The sequence below is a fragment of the Ischnura elegans genome, chromosome 8 (genome assembly GCF_921293095.1).
Source record: "Ischnura elegans chromosome 8, ioIscEleg1.1, whole genome shotgun sequence".
NCBI classification, from domain to species: Eukaryota; Metazoa; Arthropoda; class Insecta; order Odonata; family Coenagrionidae; genus Ischnura; species Ischnura elegans.
Window position 1 is genome coordinate 117,368,657 of NC_060253.1, and position 14,542 is coordinate 117,383,198.

A 14,542-nucleotide genomic window follows, 5' to 3' on the forward strand; every position below is an offset into this window, starting at 1 on the left:
GTCGAGGCCTACGTCGCCTCGATATTTATTCTGCCTAGGGTGGCCTCAAAACAGCGACAATAAGCTTTGTGGAATTGCAACTTACGGAAACGTAGAGGCTTGAACGTCGCCCCCTCGACATTGTTGAGGATACGACAAAATCGAGGCCTTCATGAATAAGGCTCGGGGCAGGGATTATAGATTTAGTAACAACTTAAATTTCTTAATGACGTTTCTTTAACTATAGATTGGATTGGCTCCTACACTGGGACAAACGATTTGCTTCGTAAAAGCCAGACCTTTGTGATAAGGCTGTTAGCGAGAGTGCTGAATATTCACTTACCTCCCCTCTCCTCCCCACCCCGAGTTGGGCGTGATTGTCACCTCACAGCAAGCGTCCTCCTGAGTATTGTACACGTACAGCTTCAACGCACGCCCCTCGTGGGCCTCAATCAGCGAGAACAAGTCCTCTGCAACAAAGACAAACACATGTAACACAATCAGCAACAGACGCAACCACTTTCCTAAGTATCTTGAGAAATAAGGCCATTTTATGATATTTATACTGAGTCAATCTGTTACAACACATGTTTAATCCAGTGATTTATTCCAATTCTAAAGGCCGTTTTACAAGGAGCACGTAATTGTGCAATCTTACGTACACACCGAGGCATAATCAATATTTCGTCGTGTATAGAGGAGTATTGCTAGAATAAATGTGAGGATGCGTGGATGCGAGACGGCAAAATAACCTCTGTTCTAATCCCGAGCATGCATTCTTGCAATTTCAACAAACATTTTCAGTGCTAACCTGCAAAAATGAAGTGCCCCATGTGATATGACCTTTAAGAGAAAATGCCATCTCTTAACTTGAATATCTCACTTTCAGAAAGCTTTTTGAACAGGCATCTACGATTTTTGTGCTCAGAGAGGTCAAAATAAGGGCTGTTGACTGATTGCAAAACAAAATACCTCTCGACATAAAACAGAGGGGCTTGAGCGACCAGCCCAAACCGCCCCTGGTGATAATCACCACGTCAGCCGATATGCAACGAACAAATGCTGACTAGGTCAGCTGATCAGCAATCGCCTTGGGCCCAGAGCTTAGGGGCCCCCACAATGCGCTTGTCTATCGTGAAGCCTATGTGAAAGATGTAGTAAAAAATACAGTAAAACCTCACATTAACGAACTCCCGCTGAACGAAGAACTCCGTTCAACGAACAAATGCTATTGGTCCGGCCAATTGTCTATGTAAACACGGTACACCCATGTCTCGTATAGCGCAAGGGATGCGTTCCTTGGGATCTTTGCGCTATACGAATTTGCGTTATATGAGAGCGTTTTAACACTGGGAAGATAGGGATGCATTCCTGGTAGCATAGGTCTTGGGCATTGAATTTCCTCTAAAACATCTATATTCCCATAAAAAGCCTTAGAAAACATTATTTATATAAATGTTTATAGTTTAAACACCTTTAAAGATAGTATGCTTGCATTCAAAGACTTTTATTCACGTTAAAAAAAAATTCTTACGTGCTTTCGAAATTCCCTCCTGTCGTGTGGGTGGGCCAACATCTGCTATCTCAGGGGATCATAATGCGTTGCCGACAGTTGACGATATTTCAAACCAGTGTAAAAACAACTATCGTGTCACCCAGGCCCTTTTGTTGCTCATTGAAATGACAGGAAAATGCTTCTTTGAATGCCATTTCATAGCCAGCAGAGTTAATGAATGATAAATCATTTTAATTTGAAGTCCTCCAAGTCATTAGCAGCTACGTGAAACAGTCTTTAAATGCCTCGAAACCTGACCCAGGTTTTCATTCCCTGAAAATGAATGAACGAGAATGCATTCTTTTCCAAAAGAATATCGTCTCATCAACACTAAAAACTAGTCGAGGGGAAAGGAGCCACTTTCAATCACAGCTTGGAGCTCATCAGAAAATGTTGTGGTGACTGCGCTATCAACACTTGCAGATTCACCTGATATCGCCGCACTGAAAATACCTGCTTGCCGTTTAAATTCTGGAACCAACCGGAGCTTTCACTGAATGTCTCGGAGCGATTACCACCCTCGTCTTTTTGTACTGATTCACTATGAACTTTCTGTATGTGTAGACCGCTTGGTTGAAGCTGGTGCGGCAGAGGTCACTGATGTTTTAACTTCGTCTTTATTAAGAATAAGGCATCGTGCGTTTAAACTTCCAAGCAATATCGCTTTGACGCTCTCCATTTTCAAAGCAATTGACTTCTTCTAGGTTTAAGGTGTTTCTTGATAAATTCTTGATTTTTCTACACGCATTCCTATTTTTTGCCATATTCTTTTGGTTTTTACTCTGTATGGCTCCATCTAAATCACCTTCTACCTTTGAACTGTATTCCTGAGACGCAGAAGGCCTACGACTGCGGGGAGGGAGCGAAGCCATTGTGTTTGAGGCTCTATAGCGGACCCTTTTATGTGTTGATGCTATTGATTCATATGCAACTCGGCCACCGCTCCATTTCTCCCCCGTGAATACCGATGACCTTGAAGGCTATAGCGTAGACCCTCTACCTGGAAGTCAATCGCCCGATATCCTATGACGGCAAAAATACATCTCAAACTGTATTGCTTAAAAAGAAACTCATTTCCACCAGCCTCACGCTTGATTAATGATCTAAATTATTTATTACCATTCTGTTAAGGAGACGAGATAAATTACTTCGGTAGGCCGGCTATCTGGACCCAATGACGAGTAATACTTTTGGCCATTGCACAGCAATGGATTTCGATTAATATATAAACAAAAAAGAAGATTTGAGGCGAGCAATAATGTTAATATGCGTAAAAGATTGCAATTTTGTGTGCACTTAGCGCAAGTTCACATTTTATCATGAGAGCGTTTAAGATTTTGATTAGGCTACACTGCATTGCAATGTTTCCCTGAAGAACGAATTTGCGCTATATCAAAATTGCGCTATACGAGACATGGGTGTAGTGAAAAACCCCATTGAATGAACTCCTCTTCTACGAAACCAATTTTTGAAAACCGATTAACCCGGCGGTAGTCGCGCCCATTTTCCGAACATAAATGGTCGCGTGGGGTGTCTTTGACACCCCAAAAGATTTTCTTCAATTTCTGTCGAACAGTATATATTATTTAAAAATTTCACATCGCTACGCATCCTTTGTTTATTTAGAAATGGATACACTATATATTTCAAACCATAAATTCAACTTTTATTTTTTTAAGAAAATGTTTTTGAATACCCAATTTTCCAGTAGGCAGTCCCAGTTCCTCCGGAAAAAAATTGCCATTTTTTTGTTTCAGCCAAAGAGCACAGTTGAAATATTGAGTTATAAATACGTGGCATATACTTTTATAAATATCTATCACTGTATCTCATCATATTTTCAGCTTTGACCTCTATTTGCCTTACGTAAATACTAATAAATGTACTAAATTAATCTACTTATCGATATTGCATCGATTTCCCAAAATGTATTCTTGAGGAAAAATTTACGATGATATTACGGTCACTTATAACTATTGAAATGCTCCTTTTACAAATTATATACAGCATTGGAAAGGTAAACTAACAAATATGTAGTCCTCAACAGAAGTTCACTTTCATGCTATTGAAAAGTTTTATTGAATCTAAAGAATATAGAAAATAAATCATGTAAACTATTTATTTGCTTCTAATCACTTTTCAAAATTTTCAGGAAATGTGTACCACGCATTAGTTTCTAACAAAGTTCACAGTATATTTTTGTTTGTATATCAGTTGGAAAAAAAAACACATCTTCCAACTTTTTTCTTTATTTCTCCTCATCCTTTTCTCAGGCTCATTTTACGCATACTTCCCTATTTTTTCGAGTCTCTAGAGATCGTGTTCAATATCGATCTAATTTTACTGTATGGAAAAGTTAACGATCGAGCTATCTCACGAAGAAAACTTTTTTGCAATTCCTTTTATGAATTGGAATACCTAGGTATAACAAATGCACTGATATCAGCAGTGTTTGGCAAATGAAAGAAAATGGCCATGGACCCTCTCCCGATGTTCTTGTTCGTATGATAGGTGCTGCCTATTTTGTCTAATGTGGCTAGACCTCCTTCAGTGCAGTTATAAAAGGTCAATATTTCCGGTATTCTTTTACTATCTGTTCGTCTTGGATTCATTGATAGAAATAGCTGAGAATTGTTGGCGAAAGAATTACATTCTTTGACCATTTTACGACGCAGGAAACTAGTGCTTTTTTCTTCCTAAACCTAAATAAGCTACTATTTTCATCTTTCTCTTACATATACGACATTCAGTGTGTCATTCCATGTCAGTTCATCCAGGCATGACACCCACCGACTCGGATTTTGATGAAACTTGCCAATTTTCATCCTTCCATGCTGGAATGAAACAGTGTAAAATATTTCTTGGCTATCTCTAATAGTTTTTTTTTCACGACCATTTGAAGTTTGGGTGAAACTGCAGTTTTTCAATGAATGTGGTCTCCAGAGGCACTTGTACCTCCAGAGGGAAATAATTTGTCTCAGCCATAGTTTTCATCCGATTCTTATGAAAATTTGCAGGTTTACTATAGAAGTCATGAGGATTCCAAAAACTAATTGAAAAATATCCTAAGGAATATTGGAAATTCTCTAAACTCGTATGTTTCATAAGATTTTAGAAAATTTTGCGTCAAACACATGGTTCTATAAAACATCAAATTTTTACCTGAGGCAATATCTGAATCAAGCTAAATTATTTTTTCTAATATTCTTTAAGGTATGACCCACCACCTGTAAAAATAAAATTCATGGCTTTTTGCTTGCTTTGTTATTAAAAAAAATGTTATGCAAAAAAAATCCCTTTTCACGACTCTGGTCGTCAGTGCTGGGTCCTCCTTCAAGTGTGATGAAATGCTTGTGTTAACTGTTTTCTATATCTAAGAAAATATTTACAACATATATCTAGTGCAAAATACATTCAAAAATTAAAACATTTTTTTATGTGCAGGTTGTTTTTCTCCCAATAAGAAAAATATATTTTTGAAATAGAATATTTTAAGGAATTCATAGCACTTACCCATCATTGCTGGGGAAAACTTGATTGTTGCTATATAAAACACATCAAATACAGGATGCATGTTAATACAAGTTAACTTTCTCCATTTTGTATTGACAAAAACCTCACGAATGTGTTTTACTTCATTAATGTTGCACAACTTATAAATGAACTATCACAATATATAGTCACTTTTGTCTGTGCATCAGTTTGTAGTTAAATAGGGTAGTATTAAAGGTCTTCAATGGGGCCTATCTCTGAGAAAGCTAATATTTCAGTTACACTAGAGTTTCATTTCTTTCCCAGTAGTGGTAATTCCAAGTTTTCCTTTTAAATCCAACAGCCGTCGGTTCACACGTTCAATGTCATTCTCCGATAAGTAATGCATTCGTCCTGAGCCTCTTGTGGTAGGAGTTTCCACATAACAAATAACATTATTTACAGGAACATTGCAAATATCTTCTTTCTCTTTTGGCCAGTAAAATGATAAAGAATTTCACTTTTATATCACCTGCATCAACATCCTTTGACATAAGTAGCCCAAAAAACCAGTGATTGTCATACAAGCAGGCCACAAAAGAATTACCGTATAGGCGTGTGTAAGAGGCGCACCTTTTTTCCCAGAAATTACAGCCGAAAATGAGGGTGCGCCTCTTACACAAACTTATAAGTGAAGAGTGCGGAAGGAGAGGTCGAGGGGAAGGAGCGCGATCCCTCCATCTTCGAAGCAACGAGGCTACGAGCGAAGGAGCAAGGGACGAACACGTTCGATCTAGCATGTGACGTCGTTGCCTTCAAAGCGAAGGGGCGAAGGCGCAGCAATGTGATATATGCAGTTTGCATAGCCTAAAGTTTCCAGTCCGTCTCGTCTTGTTTGAATGCGCTTATGCTACGCTTGTTTCTTCCGAAATTGTCCTATTTGGACTATTTTGAATATTAGTAGCCTTGTTGTAACTATAAACCTTTGTGTCAAACAATTAGAGCTTAAAAAACTTAAATTCTGTCAGGTATGCGTCGCGTTAGATCTCTTTCTTTTTTTTGAACCTCGTGCTTGTCATACAATTACTGAAGGCTATCGAGATATCTTCGGGCTCAGTAGATGACTCGCCAAGCATTTGGCCTCCAGAAACTGGGAGATCGATCAAGGTCAGTTGGTGAGACGGGGTAGGGGTGAAACACGTTTCCATTGTTCCCCTGTAACTCGATATTATCCTGTGGGGTCTCGGAAAGGAAAAAAAAATGGCCGAGGCATTGGCTGATGGAGGGCCGAGTGTGACTCCATTAAATCTACGAAGTGGTTATTATCCTACGGCGCTGAGATTGCCCCTATTGTTGTCCAAGCTCTTGGGAAGGTTCATGCTATGTGCCTGTCGTGTTTTGCCTTAAAATTTTACAGGGCTGCAATTCTATTGCAATACTCCTGCGAGAGCATTTAGACAAAATTGTTCGTGAATAGGACAAGCATCGTAGAGCAACGGTGTATGCGAAGAGAGGATCGGAACTCTTTGTACTCCCTCTTATGCCGCTATTACCGCCGCAGTTATCAAAATTTCCTATTTCAATTAGTATTAAAAGAGGGAATTTCGATAACTTTTGAAATTCCAGTCATACATCTGCAACACCGCGCCATAGTATAAAAAAATGCCGCAAATTTTTTTCTTCATAGCTTCGATGCTCAAAATAAGGGTGCACCTCTAACACGTGTGCGCCTCTTACACACGCTTATACGGTAGTACAAGTTTTTGTCAAAATTTCTTCCCAACTTGGCTTTATCAAGAAATTGTGGACAGAACTGTATGTGGTATCAAACCTAATTTTTTTTGTCGCAATAATGTATAGAAGAATGGTAGCTACGAGTACCTGGGATTGTTTTTACAAGGTACCAGTGAGTTTCTAATTGTTGCCGAATCATTGATCATTGTTCTTTTTTTAAAACGTAAAATGAAATTTTATCCACTTTGTACTTGCAGAACTCACACACCTTTTCAATGGAAGTCATTGTATTACCCAGATCCCGCTGAAGGCTTTCTCTTGTAAGAATGCACTTAACTGTTCCACCTATCCCGTCACATGGAGATATCCCATGACTAGTTGAAAAAAAAGACCAAGAAGCATGCAAGTCAAAGTCCAGGTGATGATGGCACAGGTTTATAAAGTTTTTACAGTTCTTATATTGGCCAGCTCAACCATTACTGAAATATTGCACTTTCTTTACTTCAAGGAACTTTTCCTTTAAAAACTGAGTGACTATTTTTTGCATTTCAAATACGAAAGCTACATCATGTTCTAGATGGTCACAAAATGCACACAAACTTGACACACAGAGATCTTTCTTCAGCTGCCCACGAGTATAAATTACCGCTGGATGTAGGGAACAACCATCCTCATTCCAGTGATGACCCTGAACCTCATCTTGTATTACATAATGGTAGTTTTCACTGAAATCCAGCAAAACAATGGCTTCATCTGGCTGTAGGTTATTTTTTAGTTCTTTTAGGTATCTCGTCTGGGATTTGTTTATGAAGGAATGTGGGAGAAGTTTTCCCAGATTGTTCACCAGACTATTGATGTATTCATCCAGAGTCACTGTTAACCTAATTTATTGGGTCCGATCTGTTGTCACCCATTGTATGTCACTTCATCTTCAGGGTCCCATTCCTCAAATTTACTTTTCAGATGCTCCTTCAGTTTGTCAGACATACATTCTGAACAGTGCCGTAACATGCAATCCCTGTTATCTTTGGAACTTACCAAGTAGTCAAATAGGTTGTTGTAGGTCTCCGCTATAGAGCATCCGTGGAGAAGAAGCGATGCATTCTGATGGATAGCACAGACACACACAGAATGGGTTGCAGAGGAGCCTGCCAACACGCACCATTTAGGCCACGACCGACAGAATTTTGAAAATGCTATTTTTACATGTGGGAATTCAAATTAAAAAGCTGCACACAGCTCATTTAGGTTACTTTAGAAGTAACCTCTTTTGCTTGTGGACATTTTTGGACACACTCACCTTATCTTTCATTCCTGGCATAAGGCGTGAATACTCGTAATTTTGGTAGAATGTCGGAATTAAGTCCCCTGCAGTTTGTTCTATGTTTTTGCCCCTCCTTGGATCTGGTATGGCTATGATGCCTTTCATTCCTAGAATTCCCTAGCATGCCGAATTGTATATTCACTAGCATTAATTTCGGTGGCTACTTTTTTCAAATCCACGAAGTCGGAGCTGGTGTTAGTAGCTGAATTATCTCTTGCTGACTGCCTGCTGTCACCAGTTTTTCTTTTAGTAACCCAACTAGCATATCCATATCACTCGCTTAATCAAGAACTTCTGAATCATACTCTGGAAGGAAATCTTTATCCAGTACTTTGAAAACCTTTTTGTTCAAAGTAGAACAACATTCATGAGGTAAAAAACATTCGTGAAGTTTTTTGTCAATACAAAATGGAGAAAGTTAACTTGTATTGACGTGCATCCTGTATTTTGATGTGCTTTATATAGCAACAATCAAGTTTTCCCCAGCAATGATGGGTAAGTGCTATGAATTCCTTAAAATATTCTATTTCAAAAATATATTTTTCTTATTGGGAGAAAAACAACCTGCACATAAAAAAATGTTTTAATTTTTGAATGTATTTTGCACTAGATATATGTTGTAAATATTTTCTTAGATATAGAAAACAGTTAACACAAGCATTTCATCACACTTGAAGGAGGACCCAACACTGACGACCAGAGTCGTGAAAAGGGATTTTTTTTGCATAACATTTTTTTTAATAACAAAGCAAGCAAAAAGCCATGAATTTTATTTTTACAGGTGGTGGGTCATACCTTAAAGAATATTAGAAAAAATAATTTAGCTTGATTCAGATATTGCCTCAGGTAAAAATTTGATGTTTTATAGAACCATGTGTTTGACGCAAAATTTTCTAAAATCTTATGAAACATACGAGTTTAGAGAATTTCCAATATTCCTTAGGATATTTTTCAATTAGTTTTTGGAATCCTCATGACTTCTATAGTAAACCTGCAAATTTTCATAAGAATCGGATGAAAACTATGGCTGAGACAAATTATTTCCCTCTGGAGGTACAAGTGCCTCTGGAGACCACATTCATTGAAAAACTGCAGTTTCACCCAAACTTCAAATGGTCGTGAAAAAAAAACTATTAGAGATAGCCAAGAAATATTTTACACTGTTTCATTCCAGCATGGAAGGATGAAAATTGGCAAGTTTCATCAAAATCCGAGTCGGTGGGTGTCATGCCTGGATGAACTGACATGGAATTACCCAGTGCTAAATCTCTTTTATTTTTTGCGCACTGTTCACGCAACCATCAAATTATTGCTTGGAATTTCATCTGCTTGCGGAATATTATTGAACCAGTAGTTCAAATTATATTCCTCCCGTTTCTGTTTACAAAAGAAAACATTCGCTTTAACTCCTCTTTTGGACTGTTATCTACAAAAACTGGACACTCTGGTTGCCATCCTGAGTGGGTACATCTTCAAATACAATCAAATTTGCCAATGCAAAAATTTTGATGCTACTTTTTGCGGAGTTGGAAGGTAAATATTGCCTATATGAACATCTTCTTTGAGAAGGAATCAATTGCTCATGAGTTTTTTCTCATGGCCCATTTCTAAAATGTTGCCGTGATTTGCGAGCAAATATCTCAAATACATCTCCACTTGGTGCTAATTTACCGCTTTTCATTTCTCTACTCTAGCAGTCACGTTTCCGAAACGAAAAGATAAAGGGGAAAAGAGAAATATGTTATGGCTCATGGAGGAATAACATATTTCCACTCCTAATCCATCGTGGTTCCAAAACAATAAATCATTCAGTTACTCAGCTTTATTTACCCTGATTAGCAGTAAAATTCTATTCAGGAATTTTTAGTTTTTCCTGTCTGTTTCACTGTCTCTTTTACGAGAATAATTTTCAGTGACTTTCTCTACCTGAATATTAGTGCAATTTACAATTTTCTCTGCCATTCTATCAATGAACATCATACGAAAACAAACCATTCGTGTTTTGAATCAAAATTTTTTTTGCTAACATGTCCACACCTCTCAGTAACACTGCTACAATTTTATGTTCTTACGCTTGGTCTTGATCCCTGCGTATTGCACGTTGCAACTCCATACTTTACAACGTACATAAGCTCCCTTCCCTTTTACAAAAGTTCATCATCTCTGCACTGTTGTTCAGTGTAAGTGTCATGCGCAGCTATACGACACCCATCTTATTTTTCATCAGAATCAATCTTCTTCCCTCAAAGATTCATTCAAAAGACAAAGACTCTTTCTTTTACTCTAGAGGTAGCTGACATGTAGTATGAATTGAAAACGATGAATGTAAGTGTTATAGGGCCAACCTTCAATGGTAAATTCACAGAGACATGTAAATAATGATTTTTTTGAATAACTACAGCACTAACGTAATTGAACGAAGTCTTAAAAAAATCACTTCTAAAAAATCGCATTTTCTACAACAGTTGACGTCAGAAACAAATAATTCCTCCTCCTAATTTTCAATCAAAAGTCAAAATATATTAGCTTTTTCCTTTTTTCAGAAAGACTGCATGAATCCATAGTGTACTGAATGAACGTGCTGTAAGTATCACATGATCGATTTTTCGTGGCTCACTTCGAGAAAAATCACTGTAACATTATTAGAAATTACTTTCTATTTCTTTACATAAATTGAGGCAATAAATATACCAATACATAAATATTTATTTATGTAAACATAAAAAGACAACATTCATGGCCAGTTTCAGAAAAAGTAGCTATAATATCTGATGAGAATGGATGAAAAACATTCAAGGCGACTATAAATACTAAGCGGTAAACCGTAGCGAGAACGGTCGCGTGGGGTGTCTGGCGCACCCCACTCTGCAGAGCTTTGACAAAAGTAACTTTTCTTAAAAACTTGCATTGATTTTATAATAATCTTTTACATTTATCCTCAAAAAGCTTAAAAAATCAGCTAGACGAGGTTACAGATCATTGCAGTCACAATTGCAAGAAAAAATGGCGCTTATATAAGGCTGGGGTGTCCGGGACACCCCACGCGACCACTGCCGGGTTAAAAAGCACGCAAAGTGATTGAATAATACGCACTTAGGCTTCCTAATTGTGGTCTCTGGCCCGCAATTTGCATTGCAGCTGAAGAAATCAGCACTGTTTCGAAGTGTGCGAAGGTAGAATGAAGATAACTCAAGCAGACTTGCTTCAATTTCCATGCCCCCAGGATGATGCAACGTGCGTATCATACCAGGGGAACAAACTCCCGATCAACGAAATGGCAAAATTTCGGTCCCTTGACTTTCGTTAAAGAGAGGTTTCACTGTACTCAGATTACTAGAACCAAATTTATTTTGCAATCATAACATTCTACGCACTCATTTCTTGTTTTATTTATAACATACTCAGGGTATCAATATCATATAAAAATAAATTAAATAAAGTGTTAAGAAGATAGAAGAGACCCTGATGCTTTTCTGAAATGACTACTCACAACGGTTACGTATTTTTAGCGATGAGTCGGTTCCGCTACATGGCTCTCGGTACTGCCCCTTCTTGGTTCAAATTTCTACCGCATCAAATACAGTAAAACTTTGATTTTACGCAGTTGGAGGGACTGAAATATGGGCACTGTGTAAAATCAAAGTGTGTAAAATCAAGAGTTGGTATTGAGTTGGAGTATAGTTTCCAGGATAACACTTGCTCATTATTTTTAGAACGCTTAGTAATACACTTTAGTACAGTTCTGATTTAGGCCAGAAACAGAACCAGAAAGTCTCACACGTGAGGTTTCATAGTAAAGGAGCATGAAATCCTTTTCAATCGCGTCACATGTTTCCCCGATTCAATTACTCATTTGGAGGCAAGAAAATGAAGCCTAATAATCTTATTTACTCACAAGCAACACCACAGATGACATGTTACCTTAAGAGAAACAATGTTGCATTCCTGAACAATGTTTCCCATTGTTGAATTGCTAACATTTCTGGCACTAAGATTACTTCTGTTACCCAGGAGAAATTTTGGAATGGTGATACTAGATGCTCGCAGAGAAGCTAATTTTCGAAAATAATCTCACTAAAAGCAGTTTTCAGGAAATCCATTTAACCACATCCGGTGTTTAGATCACTTTTTTTTAAAAAGTGATCTAAACACCGGAAAAAAAGCATTTTCCCATGAAATTTTAGCACCAGTAGATAGGATCTACCGGGTATAGCTTCTCTGTCGGCATTCTTCCGCAGATTCAGCGCCGGGACCTTCGACTCACAAGCTGTGTGACTCATCTTCACGTAATATTTTGCTTCCCCATATCTGAAAACAACACCGGACTCTTTTTGTAATTCGATTTAATGGTGCTAAGCCATTCCTGAGTTAAAGGGACTGCCTTAACACTCACGTCTTGAGTTTGACTTCTCTGGGTTACTTCAATGATTACATGACGATTGACGACGCGAGTTATTCTCCGAGGGATTAACTCCCGTTCCGTTAAAAATAAACGCTTGCCACCTGGCGGGGTGTAAGTTTCAACCATCTTTCATTTAAACCCACTGACAATGCGATACAAGTTGAGTCAGCTCTGATAAGCGCGCCGCGCAATTAACTTTCCCTCACCTCCATTCTCTAAGACTCGTCCCCGCAGATGTGGGGTTAGCCCGCGGAATGAGGGAACGCATGCTGCTTTTATCATCGTTTTGAATCACCATCGACTTACGTCCATACCAGAAGTACGACTTTTTTTTGGATCACCTTGGAAGCCAAAATTTTGGCACGGGAGGATTTTTAATGGATCATCTCGCCATTATATTTCGCCGGGGCGACGGAAAACATAGCATTGGCAAAATTCTAGAAAACCTTCCGTTAGGGCTAGATATTCCGTAGTTCATAATTCTGGATAAACGATCATCTACTGTAATTACAATCAATTGGTTATAAACAGCTCCGATCAATAAGTCGAATAATAAACGAAAGGTGATAATGTTAATATCTCCGGCGATCATCTGCCTTAATTAAAAGTAGTTACGCATACACGGCGATTGCCGTATGTTTTAGGTTTCGATATCCTTCAACGGCAAATTTGAACTAAGAGCGATATTTGCGTTCGTAAAGGAGACTGAAATATTACTGAGAAGACGCAGGAAGAAACAATAATTAGATTCGCGATGTTTTTAGTTTCTCGTTCAACAGCGCAACGTCATTTCAACCGTTCCTGTATTCATTTTTGCTACTCATTGAGACGAATGAATAACCTAACTTCATATTGCTCCAATCGGGATTTTCAAAAAAAGTCGAAAGAAAGCTGCGTGAAATCAAGAAAAGATGTAAAATCGAAGTTTCACCATTGCAATTCCCTATACTTTCCGGCCGGACTTGAGTGTCGCTGCGTAAAAACGAGACTTGATGTAAAATCAAAGTGCGTAAAATCGAAGTTTAACTGTACAGACAATGCTACATTGAGGCCGCTTTCAGACGAAACGACTTCTTGCCAGCTGCCGTTCACGTGATATTCAGGCGGTGCTCAGAAAATACGACTCTCAGCAACGCAGTGTGGACTGTAATATACGGCGACCAGCGGAAAATCGTTTCAAGTGAAAGTGGTGTTACGATTGAATCACGTACACATACAGTAAATCTTCGACATACAAGCAAGATATGTTCCCAGAAATTGTTCGAAAGTTGATAAACCTATGCAAGGCAAAGAAAAGTGTTGTTATCCTGCAGAATGCAACACTGCATTGCAATTATGCTTTAATTCACGTCTGCTCAGTTTATCCATGGTGTCGCTGTAGCGGCGTATCGGGCAGTTTATTGTTGAGGTTGTAGGAACTGTGACAGTGAAGCATGCAAGTGAGTTGTCAATTAAAGTAACAATTTAAGCTACATCGCAGAATACAGAACATATTTTGAACTGACTCACTAGTTACAACAAATTAACGGATGATGTCATCAGATGTTGGGGGAGTTTCACTATAGATCCTGATGCTATGAAGTGTGTAAACTGTGCTCTGAGCATATTTCGCGTGGCCAATCAAATTCAACCACTACTTTTCGTATGAAGATTTTCACAGATTCTTTCATCAATGTTGGTGGTGGTTTTCGGGAATTGCTGCGTACGTAACATTTTCACACTCAACGTTTCACTCCTCCCACTGGGAATGTTATCAATGGGAGGGAAACCGTTCTCGTCCTGAGCTTATACATGTTTCGTTACCCATCGTTGACCCTATTTTGAATTTTAGGCGATAGCCGTCGGTCATTAGATTGGGCCAGGAACCCTCTCCCTGTGTGGCTGAGGTTATATATCCATCCTCCCTATTGAAGTTGTTGGGCCTTTTCGCTATCTCGATGGATTCACGCATAAGACGCTGATGATATTCTACCGTCTTCGCCAATACCCATGTAACGTTAAACATTATTCTATGCCCAGGGCTGGAGGCCTAATGTTCAGCGACAGCTGATGCGTCCCACTGATGTAATTTTAACGC

General features: G+C 38.6%; 1 protein-coding gene across 13 annotated transcripts in view; it reads right to left on the reverse strand.

Annotated features, from left to right (window-relative positions):
* Positions 1 to 14,542, reverse strand: part of LOC124163951 (Golgi reassembly-stacking protein 1-like) — a 96,390-nt gene that overhangs the window by 51,428 nt on the left and 30,420 nt on the right. For all 13 annotated transcript variants that reach the window (XR_006865887.1, XR_006865888.1, XR_006865885.1 and 10 more), the window contains one exon: positions 323 to 449. Coding sequence is in view for 9 of the 13 variants with exons in the window: in XM_046541078.1 (XP_046397034.1) it covers positions 323 to 449 (127 nt within the window). In the remaining 4 variants the exon portion in view is untranslated. The remainder of the gene's footprint in view (positions 1 to 322; positions 450 to 14,542) is intronic.